Source organism: Acomys russatus, chromosome 6, assembly GCF_903995435.1.
Source record: "Acomys russatus chromosome 6, mAcoRus1.1, whole genome shotgun sequence".
In the NCBI taxonomy this organism is placed as follows: domain Eukaryota; kingdom Metazoa; phylum Chordata; class Mammalia; order Rodentia; family Muridae; genus Acomys; species Acomys russatus.
The window spans coordinates 77262816-77288490 of NC_067142.1; the positions used below are offsets into that span (position 1 = coordinate 77262816).

The 25675-nt window shown below is 49.2% G+C and overlaps 1 protein-coding gene across 2 annotated transcripts in view; it reads left to right on the top strand.

Annotated features, from left to right (window-relative positions):
• Positions 1 to 25675, top strand: part of Susd4 (sushi domain containing 4) — a 118687-nt gene that overhangs the window by 85987 nt on the left and 7025 nt on the right. For both annotated transcript variants that reach the window (XM_051148059.1, XM_051148058.1), the window contains exon 5: positions 1618 to 1806. In XM_051148059.1, coding sequence (XP_051004016.1) covers positions 1618 to 1806 — 189 coding nt within the window. The remainder of the gene's footprint in view (positions 1 to 1617; positions 1807 to 25675) is intronic.

Here is a 25675-nt window from a genome sequence, read left to right on the forward strand (position 1 = left end):
TGGGGTCTCCAGTGCCACAAAAGCTGGACATGGCCTGGTGGCACGCGTCTGCATCACAGTGGTTGGGGTGCAGAGACAGAGTGACCTCTAGGCCAGCCAGCTGAGCCAAGACAGAGATCCCCTAATACAGTGGGAGATTCTGTCTCACAAAAGAGAGAGAACAATAAAAGAAGACACTGGACATTAATCTGTGGCCTCCACACATGTACATACCATAACAAACACAGACATACACTATACTCCCCACATGCGTGCATGCACACACACACCCGCCCCGAGTGGGCAGGGATTAAGAAAACCAGTCTAAGACAATCAGATGGAGTGAAAAGATGCTGAGTTCTCCTGCCTTTAGGGACATCTAGAAACATCCTGACTGGTTTTCAGTCAGGGACTGCTCAGATTGTGGACCTTGGTGCCCAAGACACAGCAGTGTGGTAGGTGACCACAAGTATGAGTGACTGACAGTCCCTGAGTTCTGCAGCCTGGGTGCAGCATTTGTGTCCTTACTCTGATGCACAGGTCCTACCCCAACTCACTGAGAGAGCCCCTCAAGACTGTCTACCAAAGCCAGCTCTGGAGGAGGGCTTGGTCATCTGCCATTGGGTATAGAATATAAACCCTGTGTTCGGCAACTAGCAGGGAAAGTAGCTATTTTCATTACACGCTCTTTGCTTCACACACATGCTTGCTCCCTAGAAGAATAGCACCCTGTGATGTCCTTGTGCACTCCAGTGACGTGATAGATTCACTACAGTTTCACGGCAGCAGGAATGGCACACACACACAGAGCAGACGCCTGTGTCGTTAGGGATGGCAGTCACATTTGGAGTGGCACAGGCTTCAAGACCAAAGGCAGCCGGGGGTTTAGAAATAGCGATCCAGGGTCTGGTTTCCCATTTGCTCTCTGATGAAGCACAGAACCACTTAAGTTTGTGCTTTCCAGAGGGTCCTCCTCCACCTGGCTGTTAGCAAAGCATTTCCATGGGCTCCACTGAGACCAGTTGAGACAGAAGCCCTGCAATTGGCCAGGAGTCTGTGCCCACCAAGCCCTCTGGGGAATTCTCAAGTTTGAAAACCAGCACATTTTAAGACTCATAACCTGTTTGACTTCAAACCAGATTCCCAGGGACCCAGTAGGGACAGCACAGACAAGATTCTGTCCTGTCACTGAGTTTGGAACCTTAGCTGCCCAAGTCACAAAATCCCTAGCCATTTGGGATGTCGGCTTCTTCCTAGGGTGCCTCAGTGGTCCTCAGCCCCGATGTCACCTCAAATCACATGGGGAAGCTTCATAAACATATAGTGACCCCAGGTTCTCCTCCTAGGCATGGGGCCTGGGCACCACTGGTTTGTAAAAAGCTCCTCAGGTGATTCTAATGGTCTATTTGGGACAGATTCACCTGGCTAGGGATGCACTGATCCATGCCCCACTTACATCTCTTCTTCCCTCCTGACTCCTTTTCTGCCCCTTGTGGTACCATTCCAAACATCTGTCCATGTGTAACTCAAGTCTACAGTGTCCTTTTCTTGCGAAGGGGCAATCCCAAAGACATTGGCCATACATGTGTGCAAAGGCAGGACAGTAAAGCCCGTCCATTTTGCTTTCGCGTATCACAGGCTGCCTGAGGCCTCTAGCCTCTTCCAACGGCTATGTGAACATCTCCGAGTTCCAGACCTCCTTCCCCGTGGGAACTGTGATCGCCTATCGCTGCTTCCCTGGATTTAAGCTTGAGGGTTCTGAGAACCTCGAGTGCTTGCACAACCTTATCTGGTCATCCAGCCCACCCCGGTGCCTTGCTCTGGAAGGTAACACATATAAGTCTTTTGGACACGGTTGTTTTGGTGGGAGGTGTCTCATTGTGGCCAGTAGAGTGACTTTCGCTTGCCTAGGTCCATATCACCCACCTGACATGGAGTTATACTTGCATTAAACTTGTCCCTGTTCCTCCTCACCCACCCACCCACCTGCCACCATTCTTGGATTTTAGAGGAAGAAGGCAAATAAAAGAAAAAAAGCTGAAAGAATCAAATGTCAGGCTGCAAAATATTGCAAAGTTAAATGAAATGCCTTCAAAAATTAATTTTCCCTGCACCGAACGATAACAGATGGCATTGTGGCACCATCCGTCTCACCCCTCGTCTCATTGTTGTGTCAATGTTTCCTTCATTTTCCCATGCGTTTACAGCTAAGCCATAAATGTTTGGCTGTAAGGCGCTCTTGGAAGCCTGAAAGCAGCCCTTCCCTGTCTTTGTGAAATCTGTGTGCTTATAAAATGTGTGTTGCTAAAGACCACTAGTCAGGGGTCTGTGCTGGCTGGGGTTGGGAGTGGGGGTGGCAGAATCAGGGAAGTGTCCCATGGTCCCTAACACCCTCCATCACTGAAATCCAGCACCAGCTTCAGTCCTGGTTTCACCTTATGTGCATCTTAACATCTGAGTAAACGGGAGGAAGAGGGGTCTCTGGGAAGAAATGGCAGGGGAGAAAACATCCGTAATGGAGCCCTCTCCAAACCTGTCCAAAATCCAACCCTCCCAAACCGATAACATACCAAATCAAATCAGCCCCCGCCCAACACACACACACACACACACACACACACACACACCACACACACACCACACACACACCACACACACACCACACACACACCACACACACACCACACACACATACCACACACACACACACCACACACACACACCACACACACACCACACACACACCACACACACACCACACACACACCACACACACACACCACACACACACACCACACACACACACCACACACACACACCACACACACCACACACACACACCACACACACCACACACACACACCACACACACACCACACACACACCACACACACACCACACACACACACACACCACAACCACACACACACACACACACACACACCACACACACACCACCCACCACACCCACACACCACCACACACACACCACACACAACACACCACACACACACATACCACACACACCCACCACACCCACACCACCACACACACACAACACACCACACACACACCACAAAACACACCACACACACACACCCACACACACCACACACACCACACAACACACAACACCCACAAACACACACACACACCACCACACACCACCACACCACACACCACACACACACACCACACACACACCACACACACACACCACACACACACCACACACACACACCACACACACACCACACACACACACCACACACACACCATACACACACACCACACACACACACCACACACACACATACCACACACACACCACACACACACACCACACCTACACATACACCACACACACACACACACACACACACACACACACACACACACAGGTTTACAGCAGCATAGGTTACCTGCTTCCCCCAGGAGGAGCGGGGTGGGCGGTGTACTGTGGGAAGAGGAAGCCCAGCAGAAGGTTCTCAGAGCAGTGAGAAAAAGAAGAAAGGCCTTTATTTCTGAAGGGAAGGACTGGCATGGAGCCTCCTCAGAGAAGAATTGAGGAGAAGGCGGTGGGGGGAGGGCTGGCCACCCCATGCCATTCACCTTGCTGCAGTCCTAGCCTATCCCGTAAAGTCCCTACACATACGTCCTGTCTCCCGCATAGCTCCGATGGTATAGGGGACAGAGGCCAAGAGAGAGCGTTACACTTGAGACACCCTAGTACGTTTGAAATGCTTTTAACAAATAAGTTTTCAATAGGAACACTCAGTAAGAAGTTAGAATGTGTGTGTGTGTGTGTGTGTGTGTGTGTGTGTGTGTTCTTTATCTGAAATTCAAATAGAATTGACTCTTTTGAACCACTCTTTGCTAAAGCTGGCTAGTCCAGTCTCCAGAACCCCCCCACCCCATCCCCAGTGTAGCTACCCCTCCATTGTCTGTGCTGGGCTATGGTGAGTGTGGGCTGTTACCAAAGGGCCCACTTTCCTAGTCCCTGGAGGATTCTTCATAGTCACATAACCAGAAATCAAGGGTAGTTTGAAGATATCATTGTTACGATTTCATCCATTTGAAATGCCTGCTGTAGGATCTTTTCAAAATTGCCTTAACTGCATTTCAAGTGGTCAGATTCTATAAGCTTCATTTGGGGGCTTGGGAAGCGGCTCTTTATGGAGTCTGGAGAATGCAATATGGTTAGACATAAAACAAGATCCAACTTCAAGAGGCAATGGCCAGAGGTTATAGACAGGGAGCTGTGGGCCTCGCTGCTGAACACATGCGAGTCTCTGTTGCCAGGCTCCGCTCTGGCCAAGGAGTGATCTGGAGAGCCTGCTGACAGCTGCCTATGCCAGGAAGGCCGCCCGGTGCCTTCTCCCACCCCATTCACACCATTAAAAAAATAACACTTGCATCTTTCTTTTTAACACACACCCCTTCCAGCTACCCAAATGAAATAGTCTGTGAGCCCCTTCAAAGCAACAGAGGCCAAGAGAATAAAAGCTACAAGTCTAAACCCACAGGCAGAGTAAACCAAAGGGTTGCTTGGTACTCAGGACCACATAAAAGCTCAAGTAAGCGATGAGTGGACGCGGTGGTACACACCGTAGTCACTGCATGCAGAAATAGGGGAATAGCTTGATAAGTTCAAGACCAACCTGAACAAGAAAACAAAATCCTAGAGAGAGGGGGGCTGTGACAGTGGAATTTTGTCATTTCTTCCTTTCATTTTAAAACATTGGTGCATCGTTGACATATCATGGCAGGGCAAACAACATAGGTCAGCACTCCCTGACAATGTACCCCTCCACATGTCACCCACATTTCCCCTTCTTCCTGTCTTATGAAGCACACACTTCACATAATTTTATTTTACTTTACAGTGCAACTACTAACTACGCTATGTATCCTGTACTCTCGGAGGCTTTTAAGGTCCATTAGCGTTCTGACCCCAGCAGCGAGTAGGTGTGGACGAGAGTGCTGTTCACTCTATAACTCTTACCTCCAAACTCCCACCTGTCACTCATGCATGTCACTGCAGCTGTCACCAAACTCAACCTGATCAGTCAGTCACCTTCTCAGCACTTGTAGCACCGTGGGTTCAGGCATAAGCCAGGCATGGAGGCCTACACCTGCAACCCAGCACTCAGAAGGTTAAAACAAGAGAATGAGAGTTCAAGGCCATCTTAAGCTATATGGTGAGTCAAGGACCACCTTGGCTACATGAGCTACACCTCAAAAATAATAAAAATAGGACTGGAGAGCTGGCTCGGTGGTTGCGATCACATATTAACTACTCTTGACTGAGTTTGGTTCCTACACTTAGGTCGGGTGGCTCACAACCACCTGTCACTCCATCTCCAGGGCCATCCTTCAACTCTGGCCTCTACCTACCTGCTCTTATGTGCACATGCCATACACAGACACCTACACAGACACACAGACACACACAGACTTTAAAAGAATTAAAATAATAGAATAGGATAGAAAGTGGTTTTGATCATATTCACTTCATGAGACTGTAAAGGTTCAGTATGATAATAAATTTAATATTTTTAAGGATGTGCCTGGCATCTAGTGCTAGACAAGGCTACACCGTCACTCTTAGACTTAGGGTTAATATCACCCTAAATTAAGTACGACTATGAATAAAATGCTCAGGCTTTAAGAGTCGTGTTGTGACTCTTGTTGGCCGGGTGCAGTTCTGCTATCTGCATGTTCTTAACTGTATTTGGAAATACCTCATGATGGCAATGATCACTTAAAACTGGGCGTTGGGGGCACACCTCTTTAATGTTCAGCACTCAGGAGCAGAGGCAGTTCAGTCTCTATGAGTTTGAGGCCAGCCTGATTTACAGAGTGAGTTCCAGGACAGCAAAGGCTACACAGAGAAACCTTGTCTCGGAAAACAACAAACAACACAATAACCATAGTAATCAATTAGTTTTGAGAGCTGACAAGCTGTGTGCCAGGCTCTCAGCACCAATCGTATGGTCCTCATCACATCACTCTCTGCTCTCAGCATCATCTTACTGATGAGCAAGCACAGGCTTCTAAGACTCAGCGACAGGTGCAGTGAAGTACATGATGGAGCTGGGACTCAGGCCTGGGCCTCTGTCACTTTAAAGCCATTGGTCCTGCCTAATTAACTTGTATGGATTGCCTTACAGTCTAACAGGAAGATGATCCGATCCTTTCATAGTCATTTTTGAAGTAAATAAAATAACTGTTGCATAGGAAGGGATTTGTCTTTCTGGAGTAGTTGTTCCCCTAGAGTTATGCCAGCAGTTAATGGCTTTACGCTCTCAGAAGTCTTATTACGTGATGTGAACATGGAACACATGCACCTTCCAGAATGTTCCCACTGTCAGTAAGATGAGCAGGATAGTATGAGGCCTCAACAGCCTTCTCCTTGCCATCAAGAACTCCAAGCACTGAAGGCTGCTAAAGCCTGAAACGCTGCTACAGCAAATGATTGCTCTATCGAAGGTACTCCATGGTCCTTATACACTGGCCTGTCTTTTGTAGGTCTGTGTGCTTGTCCTCCTGTGGATGCATCTTAATTCTTGCCCTTCTCAGGCCCTTTGATCTCTGTGGCTCCAGGGGAAAAAAAAGAACATAATTCGGTTATTTGCAGAGTTGACGGTCTAATGGGGAGAATAGGACAGACCTCATCATCTAGAGACCCGCATCATAACCGCTGTCCACATGTCCACAGGCAGCTACTTTTACCAAAGGGCACATCAGAGTGTCCGTTCTGGGAAGGGTGGGAGACACCGCAATGGCAAAGTGGAATTTCTACCCAGAGATTTATGGCTCTTTATTCTCCCCGGCGTTTGAGCAGTGGTGTGTTTTCTGTCTGCTCTTAAGTTTCAGGAAATGCGGGCCTTTCCTTTATGAAAGGGTTCCCCTCTGAAGCTCCAGAGTCATCAGGCTGTGCGAATGCCTTAGTGTGTATGGAGGATGCTGGCCCAAGGTTGGGAGACAGTGAACTACCCAGGTAGTAGTTAAACTAACTATTCATAGTTAACTGCAGATAGTTAGTTCCCTCTAACTAGTAGTGAGATGCTGGCTATGTGTGGTTGCAGAAAAGGGCCCCTTTCCTTTCTTCAGGAGGATGAACCCTCAGAAGTGTCTAGAACATTCTCTTAACATCTAGGCTTTCAAATGGCCTGGAAGTAGCACGTGTGCTTCTCATGTCTAGTTAAGAGAAATTCCTGACAACCATGTTCCCAAATGGTGCGTTAGGAATGGCAGTGCTTATCAGCCCATGTGTATACCAGGTAAGAGCCAGAGTCAAGAGAACAGATGACCAAAATACAGCCTTGGAACTCAGTTGTGGTTTACAGTCCCCTCTGCACCTGAAAATTCTCCATTGATACTCATTCTGCCCCCCCATACACACCTCTCTTTCTCTTGGGGGAGGAAGGGTTTGGTTTGGGCTTACACTTTGAGGGGACACAGTGCTTTGTGATGGGAGAAGCGTGATGGCAGGAGGTGAGGTGGCTGGTCACACTGTGTCCACATTCGGGAAGCAGAGGTGAGGCAGGAAGTGAGGCTATGGGACCACAAGGCTCACCCCCAGTAACCCACTTCTTAAGGTTCTGCAGCCTCCCCGCCTCACTAGAGATGCTTCGTGCACCTCCGGCTGGAGACCAGCGGTTAAGACACACCAGCCTGTGTGGGAAATTACATCTAAACTACGGTTTTCTTTCTCTGGTCCCGCTAAGCTCGTAGCTATCTCCTAGTGCAAGCTACATCATCTAACTTAAGTCGCCATAGTCTTTAACTGTCCCAACGCTGTTCAAATGCCCTCAGTCCCTTTTAAGACTCAACACTCTTAGCTGTGAGCACATTTTAAGAGGATATCACCGCAGTCTGGTGGCAAATGGGCGAAGTGGCTGATCACATTATACCTGCAGTCAGTCCCTAACTGCTACGCGTGAGTCCTTCTAAAAAGGACCAAACATTCAGTGAGATTAGACTTTGAAGAGAAAGACACTCAGATCAGTGCCGTTGGCTATTTTAATTAAATGCCTGTGAGAGTCATGTATCCATTCAGCAAAGGGTTTTATGCTTAGCTGCTCAGGAGTCTGCAAGACCTAGAGACCAGTTAGTTACTGAAGACGGCTGCTGCTCTGGGCCTCCTGTAGGGCTCCCATAGCTAGTAGCTCCCGCTGCTCCTGGTGAGACCCACTCTGCCTGCAGGTAGAGGCCAACCCAGAACACCCTTCCTGCCAGTTGTCCAGGGTGCCTGCCTGCTGCCTGCTCTGAGGCCAGACAGAGGGCCTCTAAAGTGAGGCCTTCCTGGTTCGAGCGTTGAGAGGGGAGTGCTGGTGAGCTGTTCGCTGCTGGGTGGCCATCTCCAGAGAGTCTGCTGTGCTTGTCCACTTGATTTTCCCCAAGAAGCAACCTGTAGTTCTAGAGCAGTGGCTCTCAACCTTCCTAGCACTGCATCCCTTTACTGCAGCACCTCGTGTTGTGGTGACACCCAGCCATAACATTATTTTCATTGCTGCTTCATAACTGTAGTTTTACTGATTTGATGACACATGATGTAACTATATGTGTTTTCCGACAGTCTTGGGGAGGGGTCACCCCCACAGGTTGAGAACTGCTCCTCTAGATGCTCTGTCTGTGATTATTTGGGCAGTAGCTGCCCAGTGGTTAAGGTTGTCTCGGCCTCATGCCTGGTGTTCATGCCAGGAGCAAGACAAAACCAACTGGTCCTCAGAATCACTAATGCCTGGGGAGCCCCCCAGTGCCTGTTCATGACCAGCTCACAGGGTGAGATGGGGTGTAATCCATGGTAGCTTCAGTCTCAGAGCAGGCCGCCGTGGTGTGGGTTTCCTCAGAACCCACTAGTGCCCGGGGCCTTTCAGACCATCATTCTTTCATAAGAAATGGAGGAAAGGTTAGAAACAGAAGAACCCTGTTTGGCCAAATGTGAAATAGCTTGAAAGGTTCCAAATTTGAGATCAGAGCTCAAAGCCAACTTGGATGTGGAGAAGGTGTGTGTGTGTGTGTGTGTGTGTGTGTGTGTGTGTGTGTGTGTGTGTGTGTGTGTGTGTGTGTTATACTTTGTTCCCAAGTCAAACGCATTCAGGTACAAGAGGCAAGTGGCCTGAGAGGTGCCTGTCATGATTTCTCCCTCTGGAATTCCTGCCTTCACCAGGAAGCCCCTAGGGACTTCAGAAGCACAGGCTGCAGGAATCTGAGCATCCTCAGGTAGGAGGCCTCCTTGCCTGCAGCAGAGAGCTTCCAGGAGACAGGCTGCCTCACCTGAGAGCCTAGGTGTCCAGCCCTCTTCCCAAGAAGGTAGCTGCCAGTCATGGCCCATGACGAAATCCACTGTTATCAGGTCACTCCCTCAAGCCAGAGGCAGGGGACTCTGAGAGACTCGGAATCTCCCCTTCCTACCTGGTTGTCCAAATGAGAAAGGCCTGGGTTAGATAAGCAGCTTACTTCTCTATGAAGTATTCTGCTCTGAAAGCAAGGAAACGGCAGGAGAAAAATCAATCACCTCAGGACTGTCGTGGATCTGACAGTTATTTTTTTCCTGTAGGTGCCCTGGTTTTGAGCTACATCCATGGCACCTGGTTTTTAAAGGCAGAGTCTCTCCAGGTAGCCCAGGCTGGTTTTAAACTTGCTAGCCTTCAACCTTTGGAGGGCTGAGCTAGCTTACAGGCCTGCACCACCATAGCTCGTTTTGAATTACAGGTCACAAAAGACAAAGCCCGTTGATCTGACCACTGTATCGCTCACCCACCCTACCCTGACACACCCAAACACCTCCTCTATGGAGATGAATGGGAGCCTGGGAGCTGGTTTGGCTATGGTCTTGAAGTCGGGAGGTGCAGTGCTCACTGAGGTCCCTGTACATAGCCCAGGCTCTGACACTACCAAGCTGCTTTGCATAGGGGCTGGGCCCATGGCCTCCATCACCTCTCCCTTCTGCACCAGTATTTTGGAGCAGGAGGAAGCAGTATTCCTAAGGTCCCTAACAGCACTGTTCTTTGAGCATCTCCTTGCTGGAAGCTAGTTGCCCGCCCCCCTCTTCCTAGCCTAGCTCTGGGTGTATCCTCACACCCCCATATGCCTTAGATCTCTTGCCATTTTTGGGTGCTTCCTCCAACCCACTCAGGGTGCCTTTATTCTATGATCACTTCCTAGTCACTGTCAGAAGCAGGTGTGATGCCAGCTGCAGAGGGCCCCCATCCTTCCCCAAGCCTTGGATCAGATCCCCAAGTTCACTGGAAACCACTCTGTCTGGACTTCAAGTAGAACAGAGAAAGTGACATAAGACAAATCACGTTCCAGAAGCCAGGCCTTCCAGCAGCACACCTGGAGCCCTCTAGGACCCAGAGGCTCCTTCCTGACAGCCCCATTCTCTGCCAGGTTTTTACCAGAGCCTACTCTGCTGAGGGAGGCTACCTCAGGAGGGCTGGCTCTGAGAGGTGTTGGGGGTGGGGGTGGGGTCTTTGATTCTGGGCATGTGGTTCCCCTTGGGGATGCCAACCAACTCACAAGTCGCACAGTCAGTCGGCCTTGCCCTGCTAAGGGTAGCTATCCATCCTGTGTTTGTGGAGTGTCATCTGTGAGACAGACACACCCTTTGTCATCTTTCTTCATCCTTGAGCCAATTCCAAGTAATAAGTCTTTTTGACAGAAAGGAAACAGGGGTGGGTGACTCCCCTTGGCTTCTGCTGCCACCTACAAGGAAGACAGATTCAGAAGCAGCCCTGCCCCAAGATGGCGCTCTTTCTCTGAACTTCCTGTTGTCCTCCTTGGAGGGACTACCCAGCCAAGTGGATGACCTGCTCTGTCACCCACAGACACCTTCCTTACCGTCACTGCTCACTGTAGTGTAGAGTTGTAGTATGCAAGAACTTTTGCGTGCTTGTGTGTGTGTGTGTGTGTGTGTGTGTGTGTGTGTGTGTGTAGGGAGGGAAGGGTGTGGCACATGATTGCCCCCAAGATGCCCTGCATTCCCGCACACAGTGGAGGGCACTATGGGACTTACTTTCCTTTCTTCCCTCCCTCTTTCCTCAGGTAAAGCTCGGGTACCTACCGGCCAGAGCTGTGTTGAATTCATGGGGCTCTACTTATTAGAATTCAAGTCCTGCTCACCTCAGCTGTAGTGATAATAGAAGTGACCTATCGGTCACCCAGCCCCTCCCTCTGCGCTTCCCACCCTCTGAGTAGACCAGCTGGCCCGGGGCACACTCTCCATTAGCCTCTGCTGGCCCTGGAGGCTCCCTGCAGACTCACCCGGTGTCCCTGCAGCAGCTGGATGCAATATAAAATAGAATCAGCAGAAAGTGAAGAAAAGAGCAGTGGATGCCTTTTTTCTCTCCTCTTTCCCCGACATAGCAGTGGGGCCTCTCTATTCACAGGAAATGGACTGAGGCCTCTTGATCTGTCTGTTTGTTCCAAGCCCTCTCCTTCTCCACCACATTACTTGACAGAGGGGTCAGGTAAAGCATGGTCAGGTGATTTGAGATTACTGCTCCCCCATGCTCTGAGACCCATTAGAGCCCCTTAGCATAAGATAGTCCCATTTAGCTTTGTCCCAGGCTGCCCCTGTTTCCAGCCGGCACTGTGTGACATTTTCACATGGTGTGTTCCTTGTCAGGATTTTTTGAAAGATGGGTTTGGGTCGGGTTTCCTTATGTGTTGGTTTGTTTGTTTTTGTCTTTTGTGTAGCCCTGATTAGTCTAGAGGCTGTTCAGGTAGCTGAAGCTGGCCCCAAACTCCCAGCAACCTTCCTGCCTCTGCCTCCAAAGTGCTGAGATCACAGCTGTGTGCCACTACACTTAGCCGTAAATATCTGGAAAAGGCACCCTTGGTTGTGCTTTTCTGAGAGTGGAGGGATGATTTGCTGGGATCATAAAACCCCGGCATCTTCTCAGACTCTTAGCCTGCAGCTGTAGGGATGGCTAATTTATAACCCCAGGCAGGAGCCTGGCTTATGCCAGTCAAGGTTGTAAGGGGCTTGGGGATCTTATCCTCAAAAACAAAGGAATTTTCACTTGCTTTGAAGACAAGTGTGGGTTTGCTGGGCCTGGGAGAGAGGAAATCCTGGGCTTGCTCCACCGCAGGGATCAGCTCTTGAAGTCTCGTCTGAAATCCTCGGAAGTCATTTGTGAGTGCACACGCGGTGAGCTGGTCTGGACACATAGACTAGTGGTGTCATCCCCTTTTGCTACTTTGCGCCCTCACAGTGAAATGCCTGTGGCTGGTAATGTCTGCCTGACAGCCACCTTGCCAGTGACCCTGAGGAGGTATTGTATTAGCAGGAAATGCAAAATAGCAGGCAATCCTGTTAATTTACTGTTCATGAGCCATAGTACATTATCCTAATGCTGTTTCCATGTACTGCTCTACACGACAGCAGAGTGATGACGAGGAAATAGCTGCTTGCACCACACAACCGGATTTCTACACAATTGCTGCACCTAATATTTTCTTTCTATGATGAGTGATTGCCAGTGATGTCTTCCACCTTCTAAGTCACAGATGCTTATGCCTCAAAGAAACTTTGTCCTGACATCAAGAACAGTCTTCCCTGCCTCTTGACTATTCTGACGCCTCCCCCACCACCACTGTCACCTGTTTCTCCTCCTCTTTCTCCTCCTTCTTCTCTTCCACCTCCTCTTTCCCTCTCCCTCCCCTCCCCTTCCTCCCCTCCCCTTCCTCCCCTCCCCTTCCTCCTCCCAGTCTTCCATTACCACCTCCCCTGTCTCCTTCCCCTCCTCCTTGACCACCTCCTCTTTCTCTTCCTTCTCCTCCATCACCACCACTACTACCTCTTCCTCTTCCCCTCCTTCTCTTCCTCCTCCACCTTTTCCTTTAATTTTTCTGTCCATATTGAATTAAGAAACACTGACCTGTTTCTCTTAAATACATGTGTGCGTGTGCGCACACGTGCGCACGCACACACACACACACACACACACACACACACACACACACACAGGAACAAAAACAAAAACAAAGAAGAATCCCAGAAGATTGTGTTCCTGTTTTTCAGGTAGACCTGAGGCTTTGTTGCTGTTCATTTCTAGGCTCATCTCCCATTAGCAGTACTCCTCACAGAGAGACCCACACTCTCCTTCCCGCTCTTTGCATGGACTTGGCCATCATCGGGGCCTGACTTGCCTCCTATATTTCCATGTAACCATCAGCATTCATCTCTCCTGGACTCTGATAATGAAATAATTCTTCTTTTAAATTTCATTTAGGGGAAAACTTTCACTTGAGGTCAAAGAAGGGACAGGACAGGAGATTCGTCTTCCACAGAGAGGACTCCAATGGAAAGTCACCCCTTTCCAGACAGAGTCTATTCTACGCTGGCCCCATCCTGCCACTCACCTGGCAGGCTGTTTGTCCTGAGGCACCTGTTTGGGCCAGATGCAGGAAATGCCCCCTTCACCACGTTCAGGATCCTGACCAAATTATATCCCCACTATAGCCCTGGGGTCCTGCCCATTGTTCACACCACTTCTCGGATGAGCAACCCTTTGTTTGCAAGGCTTGAGTGTCAGCTTCCTAGGAGAAACAGAGAGAATCATGGGCTGTGACGCGTGCTTTGAGCCCTCACAAGAGGGGCGACTCCATTGTGCTCGGGGATATATAGATGGCCACTACAAATGAGAAACTCCCTGTGTTTGTCCATAAGCCCTAGGATTGCCCCCAGCCCTGCTCCCCGCCAGGATTTATTTCCTCCTTTCCTTTCTAGGAAGTAGGATGACTTGTATTTCATAGTAATAAAAGCTCCTGCAATCAGGTACAACACAGAAAGCAATAAATCCCCTCCATCACTCTGGGGCCGTGCCAGGCTGGCGGAGAGGTTTGGGTCATTCTTCCTTGTTGTTTTCTTTTCCCCCTCTCCCCTGGCTCCCTCACCCCCTGCTCCCCACCTCCCCCCACCCCCCAGCCCCACTGCCCTTCAGGAACCACTGCCACAGTTGCTTTCTTTTCTTCCAGAGCCACTACAGATAGGTGGTGGGTGGGTGATGGTCCCTGCGCCCTTGCTTTTTAACAGTATCCTTTGTCAGCCTAGAGGTCACAGAGAAGGTTACACTGACTAGCCTAAAAATCTACCTCCTCAGATGTGTGGGCTCTGCGCACTCCACTGGGGCTATCTCTCCTGCCCAGCCTCTGTTTGTTTGTTTGCTTGCTTGTTTGTTTGTGGACAGGGAACTTTTCTGTTCTTCTTCTCTATTCCTCAATGCTTCCCAAGATTTGGTCACATGTCACAATAGTCCTCTTCACAGAATAGCACACATGTACATACACTCACACAGGACCCATGACTGCCCCTTGTTATCAACTGACTATTTCCTCTGTGTACCGCCCAGCCTCCCCACCAAGGGGAAGTGATCAAATTGGGGTGACCAGAGTTCATGTCAAAGGCACTCCCTGCTCCTCCCACCAACTGTGGAGAACGAGCTGTCCATTGGCTAGATCTGAAGAGGGGTCTAGGTTTACTGCATGCATTGTCCTTGCTTGGTGCAATAGTTTGTGCGGACCTACTTGTGTCCAAATCCACCAGCCTCGATGGTCTCCTTGTGAGGCTCCTGAGGCCTCTAGGTCCTTCCATCCCCCCCCCCCCCCCCCCCCCCCCCCCCCCCCGTTCTTCCATACCACTCTCAGCACTCCACCTGGAGTCCAGCAGCAAGTCCCAGCATCTGTCTCAATCCTCCACTGGGTGGAGTCTCTCAGAGGACACTTATGTTGGGCTAATATCCACTTATAAGTGAGTATATACCATGTGTGTCTTTCTGGGTCTGGGTTACCTCACTCAGCATGGTCATTTCCAGTTCCATCCATTTGCCTGCAAATCTCAAGATTTCCTTGTTTTTAAAAATAGCTGAGTAGTATTCCATTGTATAAATGTACCACAGTTTCTTTACCCATTCTTGGGTTGAGGGACAGCTAGGTTGTTTTCAGATTCTAGCTATCACGAATAAGGCTACTGTGAGCGTGCAGTGATTGTTTTCTTAAGGTCAGTTACCACCTGTCGAGCCTGCTTGGCTGTACTTGTTAAAAGTACGGCTCGAGGCTCCAAGGTTCATTATAAAGATGGGTGCACTCACAAAAAAGAAAACCCAGTGACCCTGCAAGTGTCCATAGAAGCACTCTGAGAACTAATGTTATACTTGAAATAGCAGTAAGGGAAATGCTTAACAAAGAGATACTTGCTTTTGGCCATTCTGCCACCGTGTATTAAGAGGAACATGGGAGCAGAGGGGCGGTGCAACCAGATGCCGCAGTGGGTAAAGGTGCTGCCAAGCCTGATTATCTGAATTGAATTCCTGGAACTCACATGGTTGAAGGAAAGAACTGACTCTCACAGACTGCTCTGCCCTCCACGCACAAATAAGTAAATGTGAAAATAAAACAAACACATTTTCACTATACTGCGTTGCCCTAGGTTACCCTGGTTGCAATGCCAGTGTCCACTGCGGGGGAACCTAGGCAGCCATTTCTTACCCGCCTCTGGCACTGTATGTGGGTAGCTGCTGTAGAGTCAGGGTTGCAGTCTAAGCCTACAGTCGTGTGTTCCCTGGGCCTCTGATGCTCTGGGCTGGGCTGGGCTGGAAAACGGCACTGGACAGAGAAGAACTCTGTCTGACTCAGAGTGGGAACCTAAGAGATTTAGCCAGATCTCTCTTCAGCCCTGAGTGTAAAAGGCTCAATCAAATATATGCCCACTTAGCTGGGGCAGGTGGTGGCACAGGCCTGCAATTCCAGCATTCAGGGAGGCAGAGGCAGGTGGATCTTTGTGAGTTCGAGGCCAGCCTGGTCTACAAAGAGAGTTCCAAGACAGCCAAGGCTACACAGAGAAACCCTGACTCAAAAACAAACAGACATGCAAGGTGCGCGTGCGCGCGCGCGCACACACACACACACACACACACACACACACACACACACGTCCACTCTGCAGGCTGCTGTGTGTTTAGGAGACTCAATGTCTAGTGTTCAAATACTGCTAATTGCACTGTACTAGCAGAATATGTCTCTCACCCATCAATGCATTCATGCTTATGAAGGGGCTATTGGTATTTATTTTAAACATGCTAGATTTGGTTTGGTTATAACATTGTAATGCTTAGTCTTGTGTTTCCCTCAAGCATAACACTGTTTCTGTTTTCTTTCTTTTTTTTAATTTAAGAAATTGCACTTAATATGAAATAACTGGTGAGGAACAATGTAACTATTGGGGTCCTGTCTGTAGTCTTGTAACACTGAGCCATTAAATTGTTCACTATTCTGTGCTTTTAAGCAAAATTTCTATTATAATTAAGGAAACTCCAGACAGGAGAGGGGGGCGGAGAGGAGAGGAAGAAGGAGGGAGAGTGCGTGTGTGTCTTGGGGGAAGCCTGGGCTATACAGTGAGAGTCTGTCTCATAAAAACAACAACAACAAAAAAAAAATCTTGAGATTCAGAAAATCCCACACTGATTTATCTGTACACCACCTTGGTCTAACCTATGGAAAGAGAGTTTGGCAATCACTAGGGTCCAGGATACCCTAGCCACCCTGAACTTTGCATGGTCTCTTGTGCTTCAGCCTTTTGTGAGCTTCAGAAAGAGGAAGAAAAGACAAAGTGGCAAACACTCTTCTTGCATGTGAGCTTTCTGGTCTACCTTGTGGCACACACTCCTCCTTTTCATCTTGAGCCCCTGATTTCTCTTTTTAAAAAAATAAAAATAAAGAAGTCTTGATTGCCATTCAGAGTTCCACCTCTAACAGGTTATGGGTACCCAGGCTTCAGAACACTCTGACACCACAGATGTATTTTCACCTGGTGGTAGCCAACACGGTTCTCAATTTAGCTGAGGCTCCTGTCATTTCAGGGAGTGGTTGCATCCTTGGGCCACAGAAACACATGCAGCCCACCCTTCCCTGCTGTACAGACTGTCAGTAAACCAGGTTTGCACCAGCTGCCTCACCCATGCACTCTTCCACGGCTTCTGCAGGCCTGTGACACCAGGCACATAGCACATTGCTTATGTGAAGCCTCAGTTTTGTTTTTACACTGAAGTCTAACAGTTGTCACTAGGTGCATGCTGTCTTTCTTCAGGAATACCCCCACTGCAGTGACTCTGCGACAGAGAGCAGATCATGGCCCCTCCCTCAGGGCGACTGGGTAATATTGATCGTGAACTTCATCTGTCAGCATATCTCAGAGCAGGTGAACACCGTTCTCTACCCAACCTGGAAACAAGCAGAGCCTAGCCGCGTGATCATTTGCTTCCTTGGGTGGACACATTTATTGGCTTTCTGGGTTGTTACAACAAAAGTAGAAAATGTAATGTGCTGTATAACCATGTATTGATTTTTCCCTGAGCTAAAAGCAAAGTTTTCAGATGTCGTCTTGGAAACAGCTATGACTTTGGCATGCAGGGGGGTCCATACAGCTTCCTGGATTCATTACCTAAACTTGAGTCAGATTGGGGAGCAGCCACAGTGACAGCTTTGAGGACTGCAGGGCTGCAGCTCTCCTGAGGGACAGAGGTTGGGTGAGTCTGTACCTGAAACCATAGCCCCTTGCAGAACTGTATAGTAGGCTGCTAGAGGTAATGCCAACACACAGAACTGGGCATCTTCTCCACTGTGCCTTGCTCTTCAAGGCCAGATCATGGCTTGAGTACCAGCTTCTTTGCTTCCTACCCCTACGCTCATCCACAGAGTTTCCTGAGCTTTCCAAACTTCCAGGTGAGTGTGACTCCCCAGGGCATTTCTCTAACACAAAGTTTGTGACTAAGTAGGTTGGGGTGTGGCTGGAGTCTATGCACGTCTAGTGTGCTCCTAGCTCACCCAGTGCTAGTGATCTGTGGGCTCCCATTCCCAATAATAGTAAGAGCTTGGTGAAAGGTGAAGACCAGACCAGATACTATGGCAGTGTGGTTCACATGCCAGCTCTGCTGAATGTGGTAATCCTACATCCAGCAGTTGCTGGGTGGAGGGAGATTGGTTTTCCCCAACTGTCTATCACAACTGCACAGAGCAGGGCATCTTAACTTGGATTGCCCATTAGAATGACCCAGGGAGCTCTTAAGAGCTAGCCAAGACCAAGACCCAGCCCTAACCAATTAGGCAGAGTTACCCAAATGATTCTAATATGAATGCCGTCAGGGCTAAGGAACCAATGGCTTAAAGCATTAAGAGGTTGTTCAAATCCAGCTTTAATATGGCATCGAGGGAGCATGCTGGCTGTGAACGCATCAGGAGCGCGCAGTGTGCTATGTCACATAGCAGACTCATGTCCATTACTTACTCCTTATGCCAAGTGTAAGGTAAACCAGGACTGTGAGAAAGTTCCCAAGGGGTGGACAGTGGAACAAACAAAGCACAAGCTCATGTTTACGTTACAGTGTGCTGTGCGTGTTGGTCAGTTAGTGGCTCTTGTCATCACCATGTCTCCACAGGCTCTGCTGCCTTGAGCCGTGGCTTAAGATCCCTTTGGAAAATCACTTCTAGTCTAGAAAATATGGAAGAGTCTCGTAGGTCTAGCCTGAACTCATGGTACCAGTGTGTTGCTTCTAGTTACAGTCCATTGACAAGAACCTACATGGACACAGGATCCTGGGCAACACTCAGAAATGAGAGCTCAGCTTCGCTTGTGTGAGCAGCAAACAGCCTTTGCCACAAACTGTGTGGGGTGGATGTGGATACGTAATCTAAGGGGTCATGTCTTTCTTTCATGAAAAGTGTGTAGACCGTGGGAGCCTTTGGAAGAAGCGAGAATGAAATGTCCTGTGAATGCGTCTAGGCTAACGGCTTGGAAGAATTTTAAACCGCTGGAGAGGATAGGGTACAATTGTTCTGCATTTACACCTGGCCCATTTGTGTGAATATTCACAAGAAGCTAGGCTGTTTTTAAGGTCCATTTTCCTCTTTTGCATGGATTGAAATATATAAATGGTTTAAGGATGATGATAAATAATACATAATTCTCAGCTGTGGGCTCCTCATAGTTCACTGAGAAAATAGGCGTCTCTAGAGAGCAGTCTGCCAGTCTCTCTACCGCCCTGGCCTTGGAGCGACTTGGACCTGTGCCCAGATCCAACTCCTCCTCCAAAGCAAGGCTCCTCGCTCATGTATGATCCCATCACCTCTCGCCTCCTTCAAGGCTGCCCTCCTTCAGTCCCTCTGCCTGCATCCCTACTTGTGTCCACCACGCTAGACTCCCCCCAAGGTGCACCAGCCATGAACAAGGTCCAGAACTCCGATGGGGTCCTCTGGGACCCTTCGGCCACCCTGTTAACTGCTTCCCTGCAGCAGACTTTTCCTCCCACCCCATTCACTCTGCTCTCTACAAATGGATTTAGATCCACCACCAGGTCTCAAGGTCACCAGTGCTTTCCATGTAGCCAACCCATGGCCATGCTTCTCTTCCTAACCTATGGCCACGCTTCTCTTCCTAACCCATGGCCACGCTTCTCTTCCTAACTCATGGCCACGCTTCTCTTCCTAACCCATGGCCACGCTTCTCTTCCTAACTCATGGCCACACTTCTCTTCATAACCCATGGCCACGCTTCTCTTCCTAACCCACGGCCACGCTTCTCTTCCTAACCCACGGCCACGCTTCTCTTCCTAGCCCATGGCCACGCTTCTCTTCCTAACCCACGGCCACGCTTCTCTTCCTAGCCCATGGCCACGCTTCTCCTCTTCTCAGCTCACTAGGGAGCACCTCCTCTTCCTCACAGTGCTTTTTCTCTCAGCATCTGTGCAACAACAGAGCACACTCTGCTTGCCCCTTTGTCCTAACCGAGTCTCTGCATTTGGACTCAGGGCCCTTTCTCTACTTCCTTCTATGTGAGTTCATGCATTCTGATGGTCAGAAATACTGTCTTCCTGCTCATGACTGCTGAGCTCTAAATTTATCCTGGACACCTCTCTCTCCAGATGCCTGATTCATAATCACTGGCAGCAGCTCCAGCCTACCCAGAACAAAACTGAACTGAGCACCACTATTTCCGACAAAGCAACTTCCTAATGTCGTGGGGGAATGGCACCACTGTCAACCCCAGGTCCAAAGTCTAGCCATCGCCCTTGGCTCATCTCCCAGGGGCCCCCAAATCCATCTATCAAAAACCTATTGTAGAAAAAGAACCAGACTGATGGAAGGATGCTCCACCACTCTTCTTCCCAGCATGTTGACTATCGCTGGCCTGATCCATGACGCCGACATCTGTCCAGGTCATGACAACCATGTCCTAATCACTCTGCAGGTCTGTGTTATACCCCAGCTGCCAGCCATACACACAGAAACCAGGTCTGGCTGTAAAGGCTGTTGCAGTCCTTGGTCTTCACAGCACCCCCTTCACATTTCTGACAAAAATCTCAACAGCTTACCATGGGGCTATGGACCTCACACGCACTGTCTCATCTGCCTCCTTGACTGGTTGCTATGCATCCTGCTCTCTCCTGTCCCACATTAGATCACATTCAAGTAAAGAGAAGAGAAAATGGCCTGTGGATTCTACAACAAGGTCAAATTGATTTTCCTCTTTTTTGTGGACTCTTAGCAAACAGCCGGTGTTCGGGTTCTGGTCTGAGATCCCCCTACCAGGGACAGAGCTGTTTTGGATTTCAGCCTAAAGGCCACCTCCTTTGAGTTCTTCCCTGAATAGCAGATACAAGCAGATCCTTGGGGTCCCTGGTATAGCTAGACTCTCTCCACTGCCTCCCAGATGTCCCAGGAGAGAACTCATGATCAATCCATTGCTGCTTCTCTCATGGGCAGTTTCTTCCACTGACAGGAAAACCATGTTTCTGTTAGGTGGGGAAGGGGAACAGAAGCTCCACTGTCCTTTAACTAGTCATATTTCCTGTCTTGGTCAATGCCCTATTCCTATGAAGAGACACCATGACCACGCAACTCTTAAAATGGAAAACATTTCATTGGGACTCACTTACCGTTTCAGAAGTTTACTTCATTGTCGTCACGGTGGGGAGCATGGTGGATGAAGGCAGACATGGTACTGGAGAACGAGCCAAGAATTCTATACCCAGATCCACAGGCAGTAGGAGGAGAGAAAGTCATTAGGCCTGGCTTCGGCTTCTGAAACCTTAAATCCCACCCCCAGTAACACACTTCCCCCAACAAGACCACACCCCGTAATCCCTCCCAAGTAGTGCCACTCCTGATATCTAAGCATTCAAACATCTGGGCCTAGGCGGGTCATTCGTATTCAAACCGCTGGCTGTTTTGGAAGTTTTGCCTCTTCTTTCCTGTCCTCCTCCTGTCTTCTGGGGAATCCTCGGAGTCCCCCACTTCCCTATGTACACATCCCACTTCCATTACAGAAGAGGCACCATGCCTGACCTTTAGTCTCCGAGCCAGTTCCTCCTGTCCTTGACTACATCTCCAGTTCCCACATACACTGGAGATCTTACTGCACAGAAAAGAACTTCTGGTTCCTATCAGTCATGCCTGCCAAGCTCCCTGGAGAGATATGCAGGCTGGAGCTCCATCCTGGCTCCTTCAAGTATGTGAACATGCTGTACTGGAGTTCCTTTGAACAGATAAGCAGGCTTTCCTAGCCACAGAAATTGCCATCCACTTACATACTTACCATCTGCATACAGGATGTGATACCATTAAACTTGCTGGGACGGGGTGGGGGAGGGGCAGGTGTTCAATAATTGACTTTTAAAAACAAGCTAAATAATATAGTCAATATATGTGAAGGCTCCAGCAAATCCAGAGCAGGCCACTGACAGCTCTAACGGGATAGGTACCCCACTGCTAACATGGAAGCCTGTGCTTAGATCATGCGTTGGCTTTCTCTCCCACCTCACTTTGTCTAATGTAGTAGTTGACTTTCCTTGGGCTTAGACAATGGGGATGTAAGCCTAGTGTGCACGGCAAAGGGAAAAGTGACTTAGGTTCATTTGCCTATAACCTAACGAACTGTTTGGACCCTATAGTGATAGTAGCGACAGGCTCCTGCTTCTAATAATCTGCATAGACATTTGCTCCCTGGCCTTGAGGAGACCCTCGAGCTGTGTACACTCTGAAGGAAGCAGGAAATCATCTGTGGAAAGAAATCAGAGGTGAGATGGAAGGGAGGCTGTGTTAGTTCCTTATGCGTCAGTGTGGCCTGAGCATCTGAGAGAAGCAACTTAAGGGAGGAGGGCCTAGTTCATAGAGGTATCAGGCTATTGTGCTGGGGAAGCATGGGGGGCGGGATAAGGTGAGGTGGGGATTGGGAGAGGCAGGCAGCAGTGGCTGTTCAGAGTGTGACCACAAGCCAGAGAGCAGACCAGAACTTGGAGCATCTATTACCACCGAAGCTTATCCCACAATGCCCTGCTTCCATCTCCCAGAGGCACCACAAACCTTAATAGTATCCCATGCTGAGGATGGGATGCTCAAAACACAAGCCTGAAGGGGACACATGAGATTTAAACTGTAGGTGCTGGTATAGCAAGGCTGGGTGTGTCATGGGAAATCCCAAAGAATAGGGCCAGTTACCTCCCAGGAGCTAACCAAGACTGCCAGGAAACCCTTTCCTGCTTCCTCAAATCTGTTAGGCTTATGAACTGTGTCAGCCTCCTGAGAGTGAGGTAGTTGTCACCCCAGGGAAGGGCCTTCATACCTCTGTAGGAGTGAACGTTGAACCAATGTGGGTCAAGATGGAGCCAATGGCGAGTCCCTGTTGTTTCTGTGTCCTTTGTGTGGAGCATGCAGTGGGGCTGCAGGGGAGCACTCTAACTTGCTCTTAGTTGGAACTTGCTTCAGCCAGTGTTTCGGGATGGGACCGCCATTGCTGGCATCTCTCAGGGAGCAGGGGCAGCAGAGGTGGAGAAATCCCAGACTGTCATCAGAGTACTTTCTTGGCCCCCAAATTCCAGCAGCTTCACTTGTCACCAGGCTGCAGGTCCCCAAGCTAACTATAAAATCAAGTCACTAGTGACAACTTGTCATTGGCAAGCGCCTTGCTCAGAGCCCTCAGCCCATGCCGTCCTCACAGAAATTCCAGTGTGTATCCTTTCTCTTTCTTGATAGGTGGGAAACTAGGAAGGGGAAAGAGACAAAGGGAATAGTGCCTTCTGTGGAGACAGCATGACCCTAACACCCAAACCATACAGGGATGCTACGTGGAATCCACAACAAAATGTTAGCAAATTGAACCCAGCAATGCATAGAAAAGCATCACTATAGCAAATAGGATTTTTGCCAGACTTTTGATGGGTTATCAGGACTTAGCCCCGTTCTAAGTAGAGAAACGTGTGTATAGTCATTCAGGGTGCACAGAGGGCCCAGGAAGGCTGTGGGTGTTTTTGCTGTATTCCATCCAGACAGTGGAGAGAGCCAGGGCTGCACAGCAGCAGGGACAGACATTGGCAGCAGAGAAAGGAAGTGCCTGAGAAATTCCCAAGAGGCAGGATGAGGAGAGACATGGTCCTCTGCAGCCAGATATGCTACTTGGTGGGTTCTTTTTTCTTCCACCCTTCACCCCTTTTCTTCTTACCTTTCAACTCCCAACACTAGATAGGAGGAAAAAGGATAGAGAAAAAGAAAGGAGATCTCAAAGTCCGGGGTCAGGAGCAACATTATTGTTGGACTACTTCCTGCTGATTAGATTAAGGGCCTTGAGTTCCTTGGGGCAAGTTAGATCTTTGCCATCAGGGTCTCTATTTTTTTCTTCTTGTTTGTTCTTTGCGCACAACTGTTTAACAAATTGCAACAAATCGTGACCAGCTGCAGCCAACAGCAACCAACAAACATCCACCCCACCAATCAAGGCTCTAGCTCTGAAAAATTCCCAGAATCCCAAATGCCACATATTTGTAGAAACTGTCTGCAGCTGGCAAAACCATGCCTCTGCTATGAGGCAAATCATAATCAGCTGCTGCAGACAGTCCAAAGCAGCCTTATATCCCCACACCTGGGATTAAAACAAAAACATATTCTTATAATAATTCTGTATTTTTTAAAAGAAACCCGAATTCCAAAATTGTCTCTACATTGAGGTCTGATAGCAGGCCTTCAGCTTGCCTGTGCAGCCCCAGCTCGGGCCATTGGTATCCAGCACAGAGCAGACCGTGGGTCCTGGCCTCTGCCACTTATCTCCTCTCCTCTGCCCCACCTAGCCCACCTCTGTGGATTTCTGTGCATGACATAGAAAGCCACTGTGCAGCCATTTGGCAGCTAGGATTTCCCTTTTGTTCTGCAAGGAGACTTAACCCACGGCAGGACAAATGGCATATAAGGAGCAGAGCAGTGACACCTGAGGACAGCAATTAAGATCCATTCCTGGCTGAGCCTCATCAGAGCTCTGCTTGGATTCTTCCTGTAACGCTCGGATACGTAAGCTGCGATCCTCCGAAAAGCAGCATCTGCTGCTGAACTTCTCTAAAGTCGGGAGAAATGTTCTAAAAACTAAAGTTGCAGTGGAGTCTTTCTTTGTTCCTGCCACCCACAGCGTTTGCTGAGGGCTCGTAGCCGAGGGGATCTGAGTCAGGGCCTGGAAGGATGTTGTGGTGAAAGTATGGTACACTGACTCGTGGTGTTTCCAGGGACACGCGGATCCCTGCGGATGCTTGACACACGGCACTGAAAGTAGGCTGTTTGCCCTGGGCCTGAGAGTGCTGTGTGCGCGAGAGTGTCTATCAGTCTGTCTGTCTCCTAGGGGTGCTGTGGGGGAAGATGAATGGCAGAGTTCAAAGAGCGCAGTGGTGAGGCAGTGTTAGGTGACAGTGGGGGGTACCTTGAGCCCTATATTACGATTTTGAACTAAGATTCACATTTATAACTTTTCGGGTGTATTTGTGTATGTCTGTGCATATTTGTGGGTGTGTGTGCATGCACGTGCATGTGCGAGCACATGGGGGAAGGTGCCAGAGTCAACCTGGGGTGTTATTTTATTCCTCAGGATGCATTTTACCCTGATTTATGAGATCAGGTCTCTCACTGGCCTGGAACAAAAAAAAAAAAAAAAAATGGATTCTAAGTGCCAAATCCAGGTTTTCAGGCTTGCATGACAAGCACTTTGCCAACTGAGCCATCTCCCCAGCCCAGCAAGTATATAATTAATAATACTTTTGTTGTTTCCTTCCAAGTCAGAAGGAACATCCTGAACCCTAAACTACCCCCATGGAGGTTCCCTGTAGTGAAAGCTAGTGGTGTTTCCAGGTGCAGCCGTTAGAACGCAGGCGTTGGTAGACTGCAGTTTCACTGCCTCCTGAGGAGTGTTTAAGTGGCACCATGTTTAGTTCTGAGTCCTTCTACAGATAATAGATCTCTTTGTGGCATGGGATGACTAAACAGCAAACTCCACTAAAAACCAGTGTCAGAGATGTAGCCAGATCCACCTCTGCAGCCCAGGTGTGAGCCCACGGCAGGAGACTGAAGACAGCCTTCTTCCATTGCATCCTGCAACATGGGTCAGAAAACCGTTAACCACCACCAGGAGCAGAGCAAGAAGACCAGGGCTTACAGAGGGTTAAGTGACATGTTGGAGGTCTCACAGTGTGTTGACAGGAGAAAGCCTAGGCCTTCAGGCTCCTAGTTCTTGCTCACATTGCCCTGGTGACACCTGTGTGTGAGGGGTCCAGGCTAAGACTGCAAACAGAAGCAGGAGAGTTGCTACATTCCCCCTGCCACCCCCTACTCCCCACCCCCAACCCCCACCCCCGATTTGGAGAGTTTCAAATGATTGCTT